The following is a 21,875-nucleotide window of genomic DNA, read 5'->3' on the forward strand; positions in this document are numbered from 1 at the left end:
TCCTGTGTGGGAGTACACTGCTTCAGATCCAGCTCCCTGCTGTTGAGTGCTCGGAGACAGCAGATAATGGCCCAAGTGCGGAAGGCTTGGACGGAGTTCCAGGTGCTGAACTGTCCTGGCTCAGCCCTGGGTGTTGAGAGCACTGGGGAGGGAGCCAGCTAATCAATCAGTGGGTATCTCTCTTACGATCTCTCTGTCTTTCAAGCAGAGAGAAATGAACTTTTTTTTTTTTTTTTTTTTTTTTTTTTTTACTTAGCAATGTTTTATTCCAGCTCCTTCCTGCCTGCTCACCAGCCCGACTCCACATGCAGTTCTATGGATCCCTGGGAGGCAGAGCCGTCTACCTAGGGGACCTGGGGTGGGTGCTTTCACAGATACTGTCCAGAGCAGATAGTGGGTCCAGGCTTTGACTTGGCTGGCTGCCTTCTGCCGGGTCTTGGCAAAACCTTCACGGTGTTAGCATTGAACTTATCACTGCTTCACATTCTGCCCCAGCAGCAGGTCCTGTAGCCGCACCCCCACCTGCACCTGCTGCGACACTGTGGAACGGGGCATGTCCTACAGACAGTGGCAGAGCAGAGGTCTGGGGACTGTTGGCCTACTTAGCTCTCATCCCATGACCCTGTCGCAAGCAGTCACACCCAGGAAGACACTGCCTCCCTAAACCTGGGGACTGTGGATTGGTGAGTGTCTGCAGAGGGTGCCTCAGCCTCCTGCTGCTCTGGCTCCCTCCACCTGCCCTGGGAATACCCTCCTCTCCAGTCCCCTGTCTCCCCTGACCTAACCAGCTTCCTCCAGGGGGCTACTGTGCTGCCCCGGAGTGGCTTTTCTACTTGTGGGCCTCCTAGTGGCCTTGGCCCAAGTTACCTGGCATTTCAGGAATTTGCTTCTGAAGGAGCATCACGCTTACAGCACTTTTTTTTTTAAGGTCTATTTATTTGAAAGGTAAGATGATGAGGGCAGGGAGGCAGGGAGAAATCTTCCACCTGCTGCTTTATTCTGCAAATAATTGGTAGCAGTCAAGGATGAGTACAGCTGAAGCCAGGAGCCCAGAACTCCATCCGGGTCTCACGCATGGGTGGCAGGGGCCAAGGGCTTGGGGTATCTTCCACTGCTTTCCCAGGCTCATTAGCGAAAGGCTGGATCAGGAGCAGAGATGCTAGGACTGAAACCAGTGCTCCAGTATGTATCACCGGTGTCATTAGCAGCTGTCTAACCCATTGCACTACAACTCGGGTCTCAGGAGTGCGACTCTCTCAGTGAATTCTGTGCCCAGCACTGGGGGACTTGCTGCATTGCATGCCTCTGTGTGATTGGCCAGGCTGTCCCCATCTTGGTGCCGCTCTTACCTCGTGCACTTTCTTCAGGATCTCCTGGCTGCCCTCTCAGATCTCTCCTTGGCCATCTGCTGTGTCACTGCAGACCCTAACAGGAACCCACACAGCACAGTGCAGGAGGTTTGAACTGGCCGTCAGCTCTGCAGTGTTAGCCCAGCTCTGCTGCCTAGCATTCCTGGGGCCTGGAGACTTTACCAGCTCATTGGATCATGGAGAAGATGAAGAAAGGTGCCGAATCCCAGGTCTGATATTGAACATTCTGCCGGTGTTCAGAGTTTGCTTTCCTCCTTTCTAGAAGCTCCTGGTAAAAGCTCAGTCAAGTGCATCTTCCTGCTCCATCATGTGGCACTGCACCACAGATGAGCAGGGAGGAAGAAGCAGCCCAGCAGCAGCCGCTGGCCTACTAAAATCTCACCAGCGACATTGCTGGGGTCCTGTGGGTGAGCTGCCCCGGGGCAGGTGGCAGTGTGACCTTTAGAGCACAGCACTAGGGGACAGCTCCCTCGCAGGTTCCGCCCCTCAAGCCACACCTCCTTGGAGCTGCCAGAAGGCTGCCTCAGCCCTCTCCAGCCCAGGACTCCACTTGTCGGTGGGACAAGGGCATACTCTCTACTTGCAGCTTCCAGCACCTTCCGGCCCAGGCTTGAAGGCAGGGATGGGGTATGGAGGAGGCTACTTTCCTCCTGGGGAGCCACAATGACAGAGGCTGGGCAAGGGGCATGGGCAGGGCTCACCCCACACCATGTGGGCAGGACACCTTCCCCTGCAGTCCCTGTTCCGTGGTATTGTCCACATTTCACTTTGCTGTAGTCTGGTGAGTCCAGGGGCCCAGGGGTCAGGTCAGAATGCAGGTCCTGAGTTCCTGGACCGCTTAGAGAGGGGCAGGACTCGCCAGTGGGGAGAACAGATGCTAGCCGCAGGGCCTGTGGAGGCTGGGGAGGGGTGGGAGGAAAGCGGGGCTGCCCCCAAGCAGGGAGCTCAGAGGTGCTTAGGAGAGAGCTGGAGCGTCAGGCCTGGAGCCCCATCCTATGTGGCAGTAAGCTTTGGAGAGGAGCATGCTAGGCTGGCCCAGTGGGGGCGGGAGGGGTCTAGGCTAAGTGGCATAGGAAGTGCCAAGACTTTGGCCTGGTCTCAGCATCAGCAGGCAGGGGCTGGGAGGGAGGTAACCAAGCTGCAGGTTCCTGGTCGCCATGGCAACAGAGGGCGCTGCGGAGGTGAGGAAAGAGGAGGCTTCTGCTTTGAAACATGAGGAAGAAGAGGAGGCCCAGGGAGCAGCTGGAGGTCGTTGCCCTTTGAAGCGGGAGCGAGGTCTTCATGTGACCAGGTCTCAGACGGAGTGGGCTGGAGTGGAAATCACCCACCCTCCTTTCTTGAGCCCTCAGCTCCCCATGTCCAACCTTCCAGTGCTTCCCAAGAGAGGAAGGACCCTGCCCCCAGCCAGTCCCAAGGGACAGGAAGACCGGCGGGCCAGGGGCCTTGCCTGGCGGTCCTTGGCAACCCCAGGCGTGGGAGTGGTGGCTTTGGAGAGGACCTGCTTCCCAGCAGCCCCTCCTGGGCCTGCTCAGCTCTGCCCTGCACCAGTCGCAAGGGTCACCTTCTGCCCCTGACTTACCGCCCATGGTGTAAAACAGAAGCGATGGGATTCCCTGCTCAGAGCTGGGGCAAGCCCAGTGTTGCTGCAGTGCTACAAGCTTCTGGTGGCCCACAGCGCCTCAGTTTGCCACTGGCCTGAAAGCCCAGGCCCAGTAGCACTGCTCTGTAAATGCTGTGTCCTCAGAACGAGTCGGCACCATCAGGGTTCTCACCTTCTGCCAGGCTCTCGCTGCGGGCTGAGGAGAGGGGCAAGGAGAGAGGATGGTTTCAAGTTCTGATTACTCCCTGAGATCTATGTTCCTTATTTGGTAAAGGTTTGTTTTATTTATTTGAAAGGCAGAGTTGGGCCAAGCACAGCAACCTAGTGGCTAAAGTCTTCGCCTTGCATGTGCTGGGATTCAATTTGGGTTCTAGTTCTATCCCGGTGGCCCCGCTTCCCATCCAGCCCCATGCTTGTGGCCTGGGAAAGCAGTCGAGTATGGACTAGAGCCTTGGGATCCGGCGCCCATGTGGGAGACCCAGAAGAAACCCCTAGCTCCTGGCTTTGGATTGGCTCAGCTCCAACCATTGTGGCTGCTTGGGGAGTGAATCGTTGGATGGAAGTCTTCCTCTCTCCCTCCTCCTCTCTGTATATCTTTCAATACAGAGGAAAAAATATTTAAAGAAAGGCAGAGTTACAGGAAGAGAGTGAGTGAGAACTTCCATTCATTGGTTCACTTTTCAAATAGCCTCAATGGAGAGCCTGGCCAGGGCAAAGCCAGGAACCAAAAGCTTCTTTCAGGTCTGTGACATGAATGCAGGGGTCCAAGCACTTGAACCATCTGCTGCTGCTTTCCCAGGCACATGATCAGGGAGCTGGATTGGAAGTGGAGCAGCCTGGACTAGAACCGGTACCCATATAAGATGCTGGCTTTGCAAGTGGTGGCTTTGCACACTAGACTGTAAGCGGGGGTGTATTTGTTCCTTTAGTGGCTCTTGAAATTCCAGTTTATTTTCTCTGCTCACTCAGTAATCCAAGGGAAGGCATTTTGAAATGCTCACACTTTTCCCTAAGACGTAGCAAGCAGACAGTCACTGACTTGTGAGGTTACCAGAGGCCCTGGGGTCCCTGTCTCCCCAGGGGTGCAGGAACTTTCCACTGCCTGGCCAGAAGGAGGAAGGAAGCTGCATTTCTCTTTGTGCTTCCTTAGCAGACCCTGCCTGGGTGTGCCTGCGACCTCAGAGCTCATCCCCAAGACACTTGTCACCTACGTGTGCCATCTAAGGGGAGATTGAAAACCATTAGAATGGCCTTTACTGCCCGATTTCTATCAGAAACTCCAAGGTGCACCTGTGCAACCAGAGTTGTTCTTCGAGACACGGGCTACTCTGGTGCCAGCTGGCGTCCTGCAGTGCTGGCATCAAGCAGCTAGACTCTGAAGGCACGGTCGGCAGCCAAGCGTCCTTTCTTCAGATGCCAGCTTGACCCCTGCACTCATGCCCAACTGGCTCCAAGCCCAGGGGCATCCCAGTGCTCCCAGAGGGGCAATCATTTGCCAGATTGACTCGCAGAGCTCAGCAAGAGCACGCTACCGACGATGACCACTTTGAGAAAAGCCACAAATAAGGAGCAGTCCAATATAGAGGCACGCAGGTACAAAGCTCCCCGGTGCAGAGCTCACATGCCCTGTCCCCTACAGACATGCTGGCCTGTCACCTTCCAGGCTCATCACTGCGGCTGGCCAGCCCCCATCCTGAAGCAGCTGCGAGAGACCCCCTCACTTGGGACTTCATGAGCATAAGCTCAGGTGTGATGGCTTTGGTGAGGCACTACTCAGAAGGCAAGCCCAACAGCTGTTGTACAGCCGCTGTGGTGGTTGGTTGAGTCTTCTCCTCTTGGTATCCTGGCAACCGCCTCATCTGTCTGTTGCCTGCAATTCTTCACTTTCAAGCTTTTCCAGCAGGCTCTGGGATTTTGTTATCTTTTCTTGATATTTCCTGAGATCTTCTGAGGTTTTTGCCCATCTGATACCCATTTGGACGTGATAAGCTAAGGTCTGGAGGGGTGATGGTCACCTCAATGTGACGTGGTTGGAAAGTGCCTCATCTGGTAGGATATGGATCCAACCAGTCCATCCCAACTTCGCACTGGGGTCTTCTAAGCTGAAGCCAAACATACATAGTGGGCAGAGGCTCCACCCAGCTCTAGACAAAGTCTTTCTCTTGGCGAATGTCAGCTGCTGGGAAGCCAGTGCTCTCTGTCGTCGCATGCCCTGTTGAGGCTTCAGAATGGGCCAAGGGCTTTTCCCTGGGAGCCCTGTTGGGAATGCCTTGTGCCATCCAAGATGGTGAAAATGGCCCTGCCAGGCCCAGCCTGTGCAAGTCTCGCTCAGGAAATGGGAGGAAAAGGGAGAGCGCTAGAAGTTGGCCTCTTGCTTTCCCTGCCAGGACGAGCTGCTACCTGCAGCACAGAGGGCCTGGAGCCCAGCTTTCAGGGCCACGGCAAGAGCCATAGGGGACGGCATGGAGAGCCATGGCAGGCCTGGCCTGATGTATGTTGCTTCCCTTCCCAGATGGTTTCAAGTGCAGTAATCAGCATTTCAGCTCCTGCGGGACCCCAGGAAATCCATCTTAGGTTGGAAGCCAAACTCTGCATTTGGGAAATGAGTAATGTTTGGGGTAGTCCTGGAAGCCTCGTTGTGTCTCTCAGCCATGCTGGCGCTTCTAGTTTAGGGCATCACAGCCCTGTGCAGGCTCTTTGCAGACATGTGGGTGGATGTGGGTGAACCTGCCATTCTCACTTGGGAAGTGGTTCCTCCAGGTACTGTTGAAGCCCCTGTGCTGGGCTGAGCAGCCAGGGACTAGATGGGGAGCTCCACTCAGCCACCTGGCTGGGGGCTCTGCCCCGGTGTCCTGCCCGTCTCTGGGCTCCTTACTGGGGGGGTGATGGCCGTTTCCTTCCCACACACTGCTTAGGGGCGTCTTTGCTCGAGCCTGGGCTGAAGCTCTTTCTCTTGTTGTCTTGCAGTCGGGAAGACGTCTCTGATCACACGGTTCATGTACGACAGCTTCGACAATACATACCAGGTGAGCAGCGCTTCCAGCCAGCTGTGTCCCCGGCTCATGGGGTGCAGACTGTGGCCTGGAGTGTGAGTAGGACCTTGGGGACCTGGGGGGATCATTTTGCTCTGAAGGAGCTCCCCTCCGTGCTGGGTAAAAATCTGAAAATCCAGACCAGGGAAAGGGAGAGTAGAAATAGAGTGGACACATTACAGCCTGAGTGTCCTGCTCCTCACAGCCTGGTCCGGGCCGTTACGGAGTTTGGGGACTGGGTACTTGGGGGCCATTGGGTGGGAGAAAAATAGCAGCAAAGCTGAGGCAGGGGTGTGGTGCGGGGAGCAGGAGCTGTTAGGAGGGCTCCTCTCCAGCATGGTGGAGTGTCTGCTGGGACCGCTGCCTCTCTCTCTCTCTCCGCATGCCCTCCTTGCACCCTCTGACACACACACATGCAGCACTGGGCCTCCTTCCATGGAGAGTTTTGTGTAATCGCCTTGCCCTGTGTAAACAGGAGGTGAGACAGGGACCTGTGTGGCTCCTGGCTGTGCAAGAGTGGTCAGCTGCAGGTGCAGAAGTGACTTTGGTGGCCTGCAGACTGAGCACATGGGGTCAGTCCCATGCCCTTTCCTGGTACTACTAACGTGGGTAGCTTGAGCAAGGGAAGTGAGTTTTTCCTGCAACCATATGAATGAAAAAGGTGTAGACATATCATCTCAACTACTTGAAAGAAAAAAAAATAGCATTTCCTTCCTTAAGACAGTGGTAAGCAGCAATGCATTCATCTAAACTGGTAGGTTCTATGAGGTTCTGGTGCCCAGAGACGGCAGTGGGTTCTGCTGGAATTATAGGGAGGGCATGGGTTCAGAATGAGCAGGAGGAAGTTGGCTGCTCACCTGCCACTTTTCAGGGTCTTCACTTTATCGCTCTGTGGCTCTGTGGTTCTCAGAAAGAGAGATGCCATGTATTTGGTCATGGAACTCTTGGGTTACCCCACCCTACAGGACTGCTGTTCTGAGAGGCCCACTCCTAAGTGGGTGCAGCAAGGCAGGGGAGGGGCGTCCTGCAGACCTCATGTGCAGGTCTACTCTTGAGCCCACCTGCCTCCCTCAGCCATCCTCAACCTTACCTCCGTTATGGATCCTCCTCCTGTCTGCCTCTAATTTTGACTTGACCCTAATGTAACCTGAGATACTGGGTCACCAGGAGCACTTGGCAAGAGGTGGCTGTAGGGTAGAGATGGGAGGGATGGGAGAGGTGCCTGAGAACATGCCCGTGGCCTTCAAGGGGGTCCCCTAGGCTAAGCAGGCCAGAGCCTGCCCTGTTTGGCCTAGAGACGACAGCTCCAGCAGACATCTGACCTGGCCGGCGTGTGTGCGCAAGCTCATCAATGTTTGGATGAGTTGATGACTTTTGAATGTCAAGTGGGCCTCTTGGCAGGGGTGGGTGAAAGTCCCTTAAAGTTTGACCCTCTGCATCCACTTCCACTGTCACCCACTCTTCCAAGTACGTGTCACTCGCCCCTGGCCCAGCCTGCCTCTCGGCTTGGCTCCTGCCTGGGGTCACGTGCTGCCTGCTCGCCTCGCCTCCCACACCTGCCTCGCAGGCTGCCCCTTCTCTCCCTTCTCCTGTTGTAAGAATTCTGCTGACTCTGAGGCTCTTGGCATGCTCTGGTTCCCTTCCTGGCCCTCTTTCAACACAGCATACTGTCCTTGGGCTCAGATGGCCTCCTGCAGTTGTTAGTTACAGCAGTTCTTCCATGCTCTGTGTCTGCGCCAGGCTGTGGGCTTGGCTAAAGCCACAGCCCTCCTTGGACCCGCCATCACACGCACGGGCCCAGCCCAGGGCCTGAGCAGTTACACGTGCCTGTGGCTTGAGAAGGGTTCCAGACCTTGTCAAATCCAGGCCCCCCAGAGACCTGGTGTCAGGGTGAGGTGAGAGAAACAGCTGGCCACCATGAGCAGTATGCGCCGACTTTTTCTGTTTTTCTGAGCAAGTGGGATTTCCCTGAGGGGGTGATTGGCTGGGAAGCTGGGCTCCAGTTCTTGTTTTAATGAACTCTCTGGAGATGGAGGGGTCAGACCCCATTTTGTTTTTCTTAATGAGGCAGCAGTGGTGTTGGGGAAGCAGTCCCTTGGAGCTTTGGATTGGGAATAAGCCGCATATACACACTCCCCAAATTACTCCCCTGCACAGGGACTGCCGCAGCTAACTTGACAAATACAGCTGGGACAACCCAGCAGAACCCACTCTACCCGCTCCACTGCGGCCCCGGCAGCTCCCAGGACCCAAACTACACTCCACTCCCCTCTTTACCACATCACCCTTGGCACCCATTGGCACTCACCTCACAGACACACCCACGCATGTGTGACCCCACACACAGATGTGCACATACACACGTATACATAAGCACACATGTGCACATACAGTAACATGCACGCATACATACAACTGCCTTGTTCTCTCAATGCATGTACTTACTGGTCTCTTACACGTCGCTGGAAAACGTATTTAGAAGAAAACCAAGATGCACAGCCAGGTGAGGCTCTTGTCTGCAGTGCTTCACTTGCATAAAACCACAACTAAGAAACTACCTTCAACATTGATTATAGAATAAAAGAAACCTGGGGCCTGCCAGTCTGTAAGCCAGCCCCTTCCCTTTCTCCCGCATGCTAGGTGAAACACACCCTCAGACCTTACACCTGCAGGCCTGGTACACAGGCCACCTGCCCGACACCTGCAGTGGGTCACGAAGTCTCAGGCCTCAGCAGGTGGCTGCCAAGGAGAAGCAGGCTCTGCTCGGGCCTCTCCTGGCTGCAGGTTACCATTACCTGCTCTGGGGGCGGGGTTTGGGAAGGATGGCTCAGTCATGGGCACTGCTCAGAGGTGGTTGTGAGCTTCTCTCGGCTGGACCTCACCTCAGGGTGCAGGTTAGGAAACCACTGCCCAAAGGGGCTGCCCTGGGAGCGGGATCCAGCCTGTGGGGCTTACACAGCTGTTTGCAGCAGGCCACTGACTGCAGGACTGCAACGCTTCCCTGAGCTGGACCCTTCCCCAAGTCCCCGGAGCCTTTGGGCAGGGATGCTGTACCTACCTCTGCTGCTCCCTCCCAGGCCAATTTCAACAAAGGATTCCGTTTTCAGGTGCAGAGCAGGGAGCTGTGGGGAGGACGTGGCTGGCACATTATGTGCTAAGCTCCCTGGCCCTTGCCCCCAGGCTCTCGCTCAGACTGTGCCACTCCTTGGCATGTACACAGCGGGTTCTCATCTTCCTGGAGGTTGGCCGTTACTGCTCCAGTCATCACATCTGCATTCCAGGCAGAGCAAAAAGCAAAGCTTCCCTGGGATCCTTCCATCCCTGCTTACGTCCTGTCGGGCGGAATGTGCTCCCACGGTTACCCTTGAGCCTCCACTGAGACAGGGAGTCGCTCCCGAATTTCTGATAAATGCGCCCGCACTGCCGTTCCCGTTCTCTGCCAGTGAACTTGAATCACTTTGTAGATGGCATGTCACAAGCTTGGCAGGTGGCTTGGGAAGTCAGCCTTCCAGCTCCAGAGCCGAGTGGGGCCTGGCATCCTACCCCAACGTCCCTGGGGAGCGCGTCGGGGGGCGGCGAGGTTGGTTTGGATCTACCTCATGCCTTACTGGAAGCTGAAAGGGACATACTGCTTAGCTGAAGTTTGAGGCCACAGCAAAGCTAGAAAGGAGCTATCCACTGAAGAGTTCAGTTAGTCATTTGCCATGTGCCCACCAGAGCCCAATGCCACAACACCGGTGCCCTGCCTTTACTTTTCAAGAACGTTTCTACCAGCTGTAGAATTCCAGGCCGAGGAGGTTGTTTCTGTTGTTGGTTTTTGGGATGTATACTGTTTGTGAAGCAGTTTAGAAAGCAGTGTAATTATGCATCTATCTTCTGTCCTCCTTTGTTTTTGAGGAGCGCTCAGCCGTCATTCTCTTCACTGTTCCCCGGCTATGACATGTGTCCGGCTGTCTCCTGGCCGCTGTCAGCAGTTTTGACTTTATCTTAGGGTTTCAGCAATTTGACTGTGAGTGGCCTAGGTGTGGTCGTCCTTGTGTTTATCCTGTTTTAGACTCTTGGAGCTGCGGGTGGATGTTTCTAATCAAATTCGGGAAAATTCTAGCCGTTATTTCTTCAGTGAACATTTGGCTCGGGTCCGCTCCTGCCCTCCTCCCGAGGCTCCAGATGCATGCATGCTCATCGGAGGCTGTCCCGGAAGGGCGCCCGGCACTGCTCGTTTTGATCACATCCATTTTTCTCTCTGTGCTTCGGATTGAATCATGATTGTTGGCCTGAGTTCAAGTTCACAGAACCCTCTGCAGTGTCTCAGCTGTTCTCATTGAAGCTCAGTGCATTTTCATTTCAGATAGTAGGATTTAGAGTGTTAAGATTCCCATTTTGTTTTAGATTTTCATTTATTTCTCTGTTTTTTTTTTTTTTTAAAGATTCTTTTTGGTTTGTTTGAAAGGCAGAGTTACCGAAAGAGAGGTCTTCCATCAGCTGATTCCCTCCCCAGATGGCTTCAATGGCCAGGGCTGGGCCTGGCTGGAGCTCAGAGGTTTGTAAGGGTTTCCCACGCAGGTGCAGGAGCCCAGGAACTTGAGCCATCTTCCACTGCTTTCGCAAGCCCACTAACAGGAAGATGGACCAGAAGTAGAGCAGCTGGGATTTGAACTGGTGTTCATAAGGGATGCCAGTATTGCAGGCAGCAGCTTAACTCATACCCTATAATGTGGGACCCATTTATTTCATTTTTTAAAAGACAATTTTTTATGGTGCTGGCACTGTGTTGTGATGCGCTGAGCCTCTGTCTGTGGTGCCAGCATCTCATATGGGTACTGATTCAGGTCCTGCTTGCTCCACATCCTATCCAGCTTCCTGCCTATGACCCGAGGAAGCAGCAGAGGTGGCTCAAGTCCTGGGGACCCTGTCCCTCCATGGGAGATCCAAAGAAAGCTCCTGGCTCCTGGCTCTGGATTAGCTCAGCTCCGGCCGTTGCTGCCATCTGGGAAGTGAACCAGCAGATAGAAGATCTCTGTCTATCCTTTTCTCTGTCACTCTGCCTTTCAAATAAAAATGAAATAAATCTTTTAAAATAGTTTTTAAAAATTTATTCAAGAGAGAAAGAGAGGGACACAGAGAGAGGCGGGTGGAGGGAGAGAGAGAAGAGAGCTCTTCCGTGGAGTACTCAAGAACCCCTCGGTAGCTTCCCAGGGTTCGAATGGCATGGACGGACCATGCAGTGCTAACCCAGTGCCCTGGGCGTTCCAAAGGCTGCTGGTCAAGTCTTCGCTGCTGCTGATCCTGTGGTGTTATCATCTGCATCTCACACCGGCGGCAGTTAGTCTCTGCTTCCAAGCACTCAGTGCAGGTGACGTCCACGGCCACACGGCGTGTGAGGCTGGGGCTTGACCCTGGCTGCGTCTCCCTGGGGCCAGGACACAAGAGGCACAGCGATGTTGGCAGTAGTCGGCTGCCAGCATGTTGCCTGTCCCAGGTGGTCTGCGCTCTGCTTGATCAAGCAAGGACAGAGCCAAGCCTCTGTGCAGGCGCTGAGGGGCCAGGCTGTGGGCACTGCTGGGGTCTTGAGTGGTGGCAGAGGTGGCAGGGCTGGACGATTAGGGCCCAGAGAATACTTGGCCAGGATGTGCTCTGTTGCTGCCTGTGTCCCTGTGCGTGAGAGCTGACCGCTGTGTCCTTCTGTCTCTGACAGGCCACCATAGGGATTGACTTCTTGTCAAAAACCATGTATTTGGAGGATCGCACGGTGAGTGCTGGGTTTCAGGCCTGGGAGGACCTGGGGGGCTGTGGAGAGCGTGTCCCCCAGACCCTCAGCTGTGCATCTGTGAGAACCCTGTCAAGCCCAGAGGCCCGAGGTGGTGCTGGCAGCATTGCTGAGCCTGCTCCCGCTCCCAGCCCAGGAGGAGGCCTTCACTGCCCCTCTGACCCCTCTGCTCATGTCCTGCCCCTCCCCCGCCCCAACAGGTGCGACTGCAGCTCTGGGACACAGCTGGCCAGGAGAGGTTCCGCAGCCTGATCCCCAGCTATATCCGGGACTCCACAGTGGCAGTGGTGGTGTATGACATCACAAGTGAGTGGGGGTCCTTGTGGGAGGGAGGGTGACGTCAGGGCTAGGCGTATGTGTGTGGTGTGTGCTTGTGTGTGCATGCAGATGTGTTCCTGCCTGAGTGCGCGGAGGAAGGGGCTCGGGGGCGGGGAAGGGAGCGGGCGGGTAGCTGCTTGTCACCACCAGGGAGTTCCCCGAGCCCCATTCTGCATGTGTGCAGGGCCAGCTCGGTCCTGCTCGGGGGCAGGGACAGTGTGTGGACAAGCAGACGAGGCTGCACCCTCCCTCACTCTGGCTGCCCAGCAGCCCCTACAGTGTGGCTTCTGAACGTGCGTGTCAGGGTGGGAGAGGCCGGCCCCTGGGCAACCCGGATGTAGCAGGCGTGATGTGTCAGCTAGTGTCACAGTTCTTCCAAGGACACCCTAGGGAGCTGGGAGCCTTTCTGGGGTCCTGGGGCCTTTATGGACGGCCTCGTGGGAGGCTCCTCCTGGGGATGCAGGTGGGAGCTGAGGCAGAGGCCTGGCAGCTTGGGGCCCACACAATAGAAGCCTCCGGGTTGTGGTCACAGCTGAGATGGGAGGGTACCCCGGGTGCCACCCCAGCCAGCTGCTCCTGCTCTGCCCCTGTATTTTATCCATGCCTACCCTTGGCCACAGGCAGAATTCCTCCTCGTGGGGAGCACATGAGAGCCAGGCTCACCCGACAGGATGTCCCGCAGAAGGGCGGCCCATCTGGGCTTGGGAAATGGACCTCCCAGGGCAGGCTGCCTCCTCCGCGCTGGGGAACACTGCAGAGCGGGAGCCGTCACCCTGCAAGTGCTCTTCATACTGCCTCTCACCTCCTCTCACCTGTGGAGCCCCCCGAGTTCTCTTCAGACACCCCCAGCCTTTCCCAAGCTGCCCTGGCTGGTGGGGAGGCTACCCTGACGGACCTTAGTTCCCAGGTGGGGTCTGGTGCTGTATCCTTCCGAACACCCTCCACCAGCACCGCTCACACTCCCAGTGTCCAAGATGAGCCGAGTCCTGGGCATTCATTTTCATGCTCTACTCCCACACCTCCAGAGGCAGGTCTGAGCTCAGGCGAGCCCCTAAGCTGGTATCCCATGACAGTGACTCCGTACTCAGAGGGTGGTGGGCAGTGCCAGGGGCTCGCCAAGCCCACGGGCCTGGGTCCAGTCCCCTCTGCAAAGCCCCAGCCCTGCTGCTCTGGGTGGATGCTGCTTCTGCCCTCCTGGCGCAGGGGACACGGAGGTACTCACCAGCCGCCCTGCTACTGCCACAGGCACTTGACTTCCCCCTGCCTCCTTTCTGCCTCTAGATCTCAACTCCTTCCAGCAGACCTCAAAGTGGATCGATGACGTGCGGACAGAGCGGGGCAGTGATGTGATCATCATGCTGGTGGGCAACAAGACAGATCTGGCTGACAAGAGGTGGGCGCTGGGCGGCAGGGGCAGGGCTGGGGCTGGGCGGCAGGGGCAGGGCTGGGGCTGGGCCGCAGGGACAGGGCTGGGGCTGGGCGGCAGGGGCAGGGCTGGGGCTGGGCGGCAGGGGCAGAGCTGGGCCGCAGGGGCAGGGCTGGGCCGCAGGGGCAGGGCTGGGGCTGGGCTGCAGAGGCAGAGCTGGGGCTGGGCTGCAGGGGCAGAGCTGAGGCTGGGCTGTAGTTCTGGGGTACATGGAGGGAGGCCGGGTCTGTGCTTGCAGTAGGAGCTATGAGAACAGTAAGGGAGACACTCCACCCCCCAGCGCCTCACCTCTGAGGACTCCAGTTTCACCATGTTGCAGGGTGGGGCACCTGGCTGTGTCCATGGAGCCCTGTGTGCATGCCCCAGATGTGGGCAGTCAGGGCTGTGCTGTGGTTACAGCCAAGCCACTGCCATTACAGTCCCTTGGGCTCCCAGATGCTTCGTGTGTGTGTGTGTGTGTGTGACCACCCTGGGCAGGAGGTGGCCTGCACCCCACGTTGCCATCCACTCTGCCTGCGTGGTTGCCATGTGTGGGCATGCAGCTCTCTTACAAGAGCTATGGGACTCACCTGGATCAGGGAGTCCAGCATCCTGCGAGGTTCCCTGACCTCTTAAGGGCTGGTCATGTTGGGAGCCTCAGGATATCAGACTGTCCCCATTTTAAATATTTTCACCTTCGTATTCTCATTGGAGGGTGGGTCTGATGTTTCTGCCCACAGAGGTGGTATTTAGCTCTTTGCTAACGTCAGCTCTTGCAGCGGAAAAGATAATTAGGGAACAGCCTGTTTCTAAGCTAACACCGTGGGAAGAAACGAGGAAAGGGGCTGCGATCTTGCCATGCCTGGGGGTCCCCTTCATCCTGGGCAGGGACCCCTGGGGACTAGAGGTCTTCAGAGTTGACCCACCCCTCCCTGTCTCGGGCTGTCCTTCTGCCTCGGTCAGTGGTCCCTCCTCTGCTGGACTGACTTGCTCTCTGCCTGGCTCTGCAGGCAGATAACCATCGAGGAAGGCGAGCAGCGTGCCAAAGAGCTAAGCGTTATGTTCATTGAGACAAGTGCGAAGACCGGCTACAACGTGAAGCAGGTAAGGCTGCCTGCCCGTCTGGCCACGGAGGCCCATGCTGGCTTCCAGGCAGTGCCCAGCCACAGGCTCTGCCCTGCCCTGGCCTGAGGGAGCTGGCCAGCCAGAGTGGCTGCAGACCCAGTCAGAGCTGGTCTTCTGGGCACTGGCAGTCACTTGCCACTTGTACCCACCACTGGCAGCAGGCTGCAAGGCAGGTCTAGCCACCGGCCTCCGGCAGCAGCGGTCCTCTGGTGTCTGACATCACTTGGGATGAAGGATGCAGAAAATGCAGCCTGATCAGCTCTGTCCCTCCCTCCCTTTGGCTTGCCAAGTGCTGGGGGTCCCGGAGGGGCAGCACAGGTGTGGGACAAGAGCCCCCTGGGTCACAGCCTCAGGGAGTCCAGGGATGGAGTCCAGCAGGTCAGTGGGTTGTGCTGGAAACCGCCCCTTGTGCTCACTGACCTCAGCATTGCCCTCAGTGCTGGGTGTAGTCAGTGGGACTCAGAACCCACAGCTTTCCCCGCTTTCTGACCAAATCCGGGTGTCCTCTGGCCGCTTTGTGGAGGGACCGGCTCCTTGAATTCCAGGCACATCCCTGGTTCAGTATCAGAGGGGCTGCAGGCTGACTGCCCGTTTTGCCTGTTGAGCAGGTTCCTAAGGAAGCACAGATGTCATCGTGGCACAGTGCATGTCCTTAGGTGTGTCAGAGCTCCGTTTGCACACCCATGGCCTCGTGCAGAGTCCTCTGTTGCTGAGTCTGCGTAATCAGTGGCTGTGGCAGGGGGTGGGGATCTGTGGGCCTCCCTGGGCTGCCAGAGCAAGATTGAGAGCCCTGCCGAGGAGAATGAGGGTGGCCAACATCTCAGTAGAGCTCCAGACACACTGTGATGGCATTTGGGAGGTCCCCTCCCCAGTGCTGCTCATGCTGTGTGCCCTTCAGCAAGGCTTGGCTCACTGCCCTCCAGCCTCCTGCAGGGCCAGGCTGAGCTGTCATTCATGGAAGTAGGCCCTGGGCTCTGTTCTCTGGGAGAACAGGGAGGCAGAGGGCAGCAGCAGCAGGTGGCCCAGCTGGGTGCTCTGGGACCCAGGCCGTGGTGGGAACAGAGTCAGCTGCGGGCCCTTCAAGCCCTGTGATAGAGGGTAAATGTGGCACAGTGGTGCACACCCCTGGGCGGCTCCAGCCAAGGCCAGGTCTGCTCAGGACGACCCCCTCCTTGCCCAAGGATGCTAACTCTTGCGCCACCGGCAGAGGCCTGTGGCCCATTCCCCAGCCAGTCAGGCAGGATGGCGCTGCAGGGGCAAATCCAGGGCAGGGGTCGGGGAGGGAAGGAAAGCTCTGGATGGGGCTGCCATCCCCATCACCCTGCTCTGTCCTGCCAGTCCGTCGCCCCACTGCAGCTTGTCGGCCTCAGCGCAGGGCTCCTATGCAGCCTGGCCCCCGCATGTGCCTGCACTGCCTATTCCTTGAGAGAGAGCATGACGAAGACACGGCACCCTAGGGCAGCTGGTTGCCCTATGTCTCTGCAGCCACAAATCACAGGGACAGAATGTCTGACTCTGGAGCCTTGGAGGGGCAGGGTCCAGGCTAGTAGTTTGGCACCTGGTATGGGCCTTCCTCATGTGTCCTCATGCGAAGGGAGATGCTGGAGCAGCATCCCTGGGCCCCAGCTCTCAGTACTGCCATCCTGGGACTGGCTGGGACAGGGGACAGACATCCAGAACGGGGCAGTTCTGAATCTTCTGGGCCTTGTCCTGGTCAACTGTGAGACTCCTTCCCAACACACACATGCACACACACACGCCAGCCTCACCCCCTCACTCGCTTACAGGAAGAGGACCACACGTGTCCACATGTGCAGACCCCCACACGCACCTTCTCTCACATACCCCACACGTTGTATATGCCAACACGTGCACTGCACCCACACGTAGCCGCATACCCAGACAGATCTATGGTGTTATGCACACACCCCCATGTCCTGCTCCCTGACAAGTGTGACCACGGGGAGGAGAGGCCTTAGCCTCAGTGTCAGGGGTCATGTCTGTTCCATGCTGCATCCCACCCAAGGGTGGCACACACAAGCCTGCCTGGGGTCCATGCTCTGGGGGCCTCGCCAGGGTCTATACCAGGCTATGGCCTATTGGAGAAGCATGGAGCGGCCTGTCCTCTGGGATGCAGTGAGCTAGGCCCCCAGGAGGGTGAAGGGCAAGGCCAGGGCATGCAAGGCTAGGCTCACGCCTCGTCCCCCGTCTCCCCAGCTCTTCCGACGTGTAGCGTCGGCTCTGCCCGGCATGGAGAACGTCCAGGAGAAAAGCAAAGAAGGGAGTATCCTTTGCCTTCAGTGAGGTGGTGTGGACGGGTCTGCTGGAGAAGTCGCATGTTGACTGGGCACTCGGGCAGGATGCGAGCCTGGGCTCAGCCTTCCCAGACCGCAGGTGCCTGGGGCCTGGGGCTGCTCCTGAGCCATGTGCAAAGGCCCAAGGCCATGGGCCCATCCTGCTGTGTTGTTCCAGTGAACAGTGTGTGGGGACCCCAGGGGGCAAGAGCTCTGCCCATCTGCACAGTGACCACAGGAACATATCTCGTGTGTGGAACCAGACTCTCCCTTCAGGGATGACCCCCTGTGCCCAGCCCCACACAGTCCCTGCAGCTGTCCATGACTCCCACGCCACGTGGGAAGTGCAGGATCCCGGGGCAGCCTGCGTTGTCAGTGTGCAAATGACAAACATAGGCTCCACATCTGACCTGCCACCTCCATAGGCATCCCTGTTCTATCTGTGAGGGACAGTGCCCCTCAGAGTACTTGAGAGGGTTGGCTAGGTGAAGGCCTTCCCTACCCCTAGTTGCCTGTCTCTGTTCTAGTCAGCTCCTAGACACTGGGCACTCAGAGCCCTGCTCTGCAGCCTAGCGGCTAAAGTCCTCACCTTGCATGTGCCAGGATCCTATATGGGTCCCGGTTCTAATCCTGGCAGCCCTGCTTCCCATCCAGCTCCCTGCTTGTGGCCTGGGAAAGCAGCCGAGGATGGACTAAAGCCTTGGGATCCTGCACCCGCATGGGAGACCCAGAAGAAACTTCTGGCTCCTGGCTTTGGATTGGCTCAAGTCCGGCCATTGCAGTGGAAGATTTTCCTCTCTGTCTCTCCTTCTCTCTGTATATCTGACTTTCTAATAAAAATAAATTAAACCTTTAAAAATTATTTATTTAAAAGGAACAATGTCATCATAGTATAAAGGAGAAATAGAGAGATCTTCCATGTGCTGGTTCCCTCCACCAAATGATTGGAGTATTTGGGTCTAGACCAAAGCCAGGAGCCAGGAGCTTCCATCCTGAGCAGCAGGTGCCCAAGCCTCTGGGCCATTTTCTACTCCTTCTCCATGTCCAGAAGCAAGGAGCTGGATTGCAAACAGAGCAGCTGGGGCTGAAACCAGCACTGTACTATGGGATGCTGGCATCTCAGGTGGCGTGGATTGACCCACTGTACCATACTGTCAGCTGCTGGTCTGCACCCTCCCGAGTGGAGTGTCCTCCTGGGATAGCTTCCCAGAACTCTACATGCTTCCCTGTGGGCATGCACCTGTGACAGATCAAAACAGACCCTGGCTCCTCCAGCTAGAAGTGTTGCTTTTTATATAAATTTTATTTTTTATAATGATTGCCTGGTGGATCAGGGTGGGAAGGATCAAGGTTTAGGGAAAATTGGGTGAACTTATTACTTCCAAATTTGCTGTTTCTTCTTGTTGTTCCTGGGGAAAGGGGAGAGACAAAGGGGGAAACCACGCATGACTTTCCACACGTCCCAGTGCCCAGGGATGAGGAACTGCCACCTCCTATCAACCCAGGGTCTCAATGTGTACGTATTCCAAGATTCTGTCCAGGTGGCTTGGATAGTTCTGAAATGCTGCCGATTTCACCGATCCGAGTGTGGCATCACCCTCCCAATGTCCATTGGCTCCATTCACCAAGATTTTTTGCTTCATCGTTTGTTTGGGGTAGTTGTCCAATTAGTTCTGTTCTTCTACAGCACCAAATGAGCTGCCATATTCTCCCTTTACAACAGGGCCTGTGTCCATTGCTCCACTTCTTTCATTAAGTAGGACATATTCTTGCAGCGACTGCAAGGACCCAGGCCAGGCGTCCCAGGACTGGCCACTGAGCATCATCTGGGACCTGTGGAACTACCTGTGGAACATCAGGGTGGGATGGCACTCCAGGCTACTTGGTGAGCTCCCTGAGGAAGCTTGTAGAGGTCAATGTCCCTGCAGGCCTGTCCCAGGGTCCCCCTGCTGCTGCCCTGAGGGTCCCAGCATCCAGTCTTGAGTTCTTTTCCCCCAGCGCCAGGCAGTGGGAGGGGATCCAGCTGTAAGTGTTAAAGCCAAGGAAACTGACAGCATAATGTTGAGAGCCAACCAGGCAGTGACACCATGGCCCTGCTTGTTCCCCTCCCACTACCAGGAGGAGGGAGCTGCTCTCTGGTTCAGCCAAGAGTAGAGGGGGGATGAGGGAAGGAGGAAGGCCTGGGACCCGTGCTGACCCACGGTCAGATGCAAGGTCAGAGCCACCCAGAATCCCTGCTTGGCGATGATGCAAGAAACCCAAATCTGTAGCCACACTTGGGGCTCAGGGCTTGGCCGGATGCAACCCTCCATGGCTGTTTAGCTGTACCTGCAATGAAGCACCATTACTGTCCAGTTCCTGCCCTGCCCTGGTTTCCTCGGGCGTCCGTGTTGCTGATGGACGGTGCCCACGGGGAGCATTTCCCTTGTCATGGGAAGACCTTCGGGGCAGTGCTGTTCTGGAAATATTGATCAAATGGGGCTCCCAGGAGTCTGCACATTGGGAATCTTCCAGAGGACTTGTTCAAAATACACATCTAAGGTCACCCCAGGTGTGCTCATGTAGTGCCAGGGAGGTATATTTTTAACAATTGTCCTGGAGTTTGGGGCTCGGTTCATTGGAGAACTGCCTGCCGTGCAGTGTCCAAAAGTGCTCTCATTCCTGCTGTGCCCAGGAGGTGTTTTTACAAAGTGGCCATCAGGTCAGTGTAAGATCAGACGGGGTGAGTGCTGGCATGGTGCCCCCACTTGCAGCCAGGCCAGTGGTTCTGGGACTGACACTACATCCAGGAGTCACAGGTCGGGGCACGGGTGTTGCCGGCATCCAGTGAAAAGGTCAGGAATGTAGCTAAGCACCTTGTGCTCTAGGCTTGCCCCAAACACCAGGGGTGTTGAAGTTGAAAAACCAGCATGAGAGGGACTTGGCAGAACGGGTCCTTTCAAAGCCTGCCTGTCGGGTCAGATAGCCTGGGCTCTGCCCGCAGCCCTCCTGGGCCTTCTGGCCGGGAGTAAGACACATCTCACATGCGGCTGCGCTGGCTTGGCCTCCAGACGAGGCAAGGCATTTACAGCACTCGGCCCAGCACCCAGCACACAGTGGCAGCTCAGGACCACCTGCCAAGGCTTCACAGAGGGGACTCCACCCACCGTGCAGGGCTGGTGAAGGGAGCCCAGGTGTGGGGCCAGGCACACTCCACTGGGAGAGGCCTTCAGTGCCGAAGAGCTTTGCAGATGCGGGAGCCCCATCCCGCAGTGTGACACGATTGTCCCTAGAGCTGGCTTTAGGAAGCCACTCTGCTGAGTGAGGGCTGGGCAAGCTGAGAGAGGGACATGGATCAGGACCCCGTGCAGAGACCTGGCCAAGGGCAGCTGAGCAGAGGGGACCAGGCACACCCAGGGCTGGTGGAGACTACAGCATCCCAGGTGGCAATGGTAACAGCAGGGCATTCTGGTGGTAGATTCATTTATTGGAGGAACCCTGGGAGCAACACAGCAGGAAGTGGAAGGGGAGGCAATTGTTGACTGTATTTGCTTATTAATTTATACTCTGCTGTCTCACACACACACACACACACACACACACACACACACACACACACACACACACATCCACAGAAACAAGATAAAGACGTGGGAGTATTCAAGGGTACTGCAAAAAGTCTGGAAATGCAATGAGGCAGTAAGTTTATTTTGATGCCAGAAACTTAAAATCCATGTTTAGTTTTTTTCATACCCATTGCTCACGAACACTTTAGAGACCCTTGGTGTGTGTACACACCTATACATACACGTGCACACTCACATACGAGGGAAAATAAAGGCAGGAACAGCCGAGAGAACTCGGGAGCTGCAGTCACAGCATACGCCATGCTGAGTGGTTGTTAGAGGTGGCTGGAAAGCCGGCTCTGAGCGTCCCGGCATCCAAAGCAAGGAGGGGATGTGAACCTCAGAGAAGTACGGCTTTTCCTGTCCTCAAGTAGGATGCCAGCACCAAGCCCTGCAACAGGGCATCTTCTGTAAGCATCTTTATGCATGTGCCCCTGCCCAGTGCAGTCCCACAGCAGGCCTGGCCCTTGGCTGTAACAGCAAGGTCTGGCTGGATTGTGAACCTGAAATATCCACCTGCCCAAGGCTTGGTCATCAGCTGTGGTGCATTTTGGCTCGCTTTCCATGGTGAGTCTGATATGTGCCATGCCCTCCCAGCTGTGGCCCCTGCAGACACCAGTGGAACTGGCTGAGGAGGAGGTCGGGGTTTGGTGAGTGTAGCTCACCTTAAGATCTAAGCCATGTGCTCTGATTAGGGCTTGGCAAGGCCTGTATTCCTGCTGCCCATCAGGGCAAGGCCCCCAGTCCCCCGGGCCTGGCCAGAAGGCTTATAACCTACAGTGCACTGTGGGGTAGGGCCATGGCTGGCAGCTGGTCCTGCAGCCCTAGACACCAAGGGAGGCTTCTGAGAAAGCGACTCCCTGGCCTAGGTATGTGTGGACAGGGGGGCAGCTCCTTCTCCTCCAAGAGGCCCTGTGCCAGCAGAGGGAAAGGGTGGGGGGAGGGCAGAGCCTGTCAGCGTGGTCTTCCTTAGCCCGCCTCCCGCAGTGATTGACATCAAGCTGGACAAACCCCAGGAGCCCCCGGCCAGCGAGGGCGGCTGCTCCTGCTAATGTGGGGCCGGTGACCCGCGGCTCCCTCTGACACTGCTCGCTTGTTGTGTTGCTTCCTATTGGTTAGCTTCCTAAGGGGGGTGGGAAATGAGTCTATCCAGATGGGAGGATTTTTCTTTTCTCTCTGTCTTTAGGAGTAGGGTGGGAAGGGGGCGGGAGGCCGGGCATCAGGGATCACCTCACTCTTAACAGCTGTTACTTAAACAACTATTTTTTGGTTTGGTTGTAATATATTGTACTTTATTAAAATTGCCAAAAACTGTTAAAATTTAAAAAAAATTTAAATCATGTGTATACAACTTTTTGC

General features: G+C 56.3%; 1 protein-coding gene across 2 annotated transcripts in view; it reads left to right on the forward strand.

Moving 5' to 3' along the window:
* Positions 1 to 21,875, forward strand: part of RAB6B (RAB6B, member RAS oncogene family) — a 35,306-nt gene extending 13,431 nt beyond the window's left edge. Inside the window, exons 2-8 of one of the 2 annotated variants that reach the window (XM_040965189.1) lie at positions 5,938 to 5,996; positions 11,698 to 11,751; positions 11,970 to 12,075; positions 13,369 to 13,480; positions 14,503 to 14,596; positions 16,835 to 16,901; positions 21,504 to 21,875. In XM_040965189.1, the coding sequence (XP_040821123.1) occupies positions 5,938 to 5,996; positions 11,698 to 11,751; positions 11,970 to 12,075; positions 13,369 to 13,480; positions 14,503 to 14,596; positions 16,835 to 16,901; positions 21,504 to 21,568 (557 nt within the window). In that variant the 3' untranslated portion in view covers positions 21,569 to 21,875. The remainder of the gene's footprint in view (positions 1 to 5,937; positions 5,997 to 11,697; positions 11,752 to 11,969; positions 12,076 to 13,368; positions 13,481 to 14,502; positions 14,597 to 16,834; positions 16,902 to 21,503) is intronic. The other variant, XM_040965198.1, reaches the window with a different exon arrangement.

Source organism: Ochotona curzoniae, unplaced genomic scaffold, assembly GCF_017591425.1.
Source record: "Ochotona curzoniae isolate NIBS_2020 unplaced genomic scaffold, NIBS_Ocur_1.0 contig_1302, whole genome shotgun sequence".
NCBI classification, from domain to species: domain Eukaryota; kingdom Metazoa; phylum Chordata; class Mammalia; order Lagomorpha; family Ochotonidae; genus Ochotona; species Ochotona curzoniae.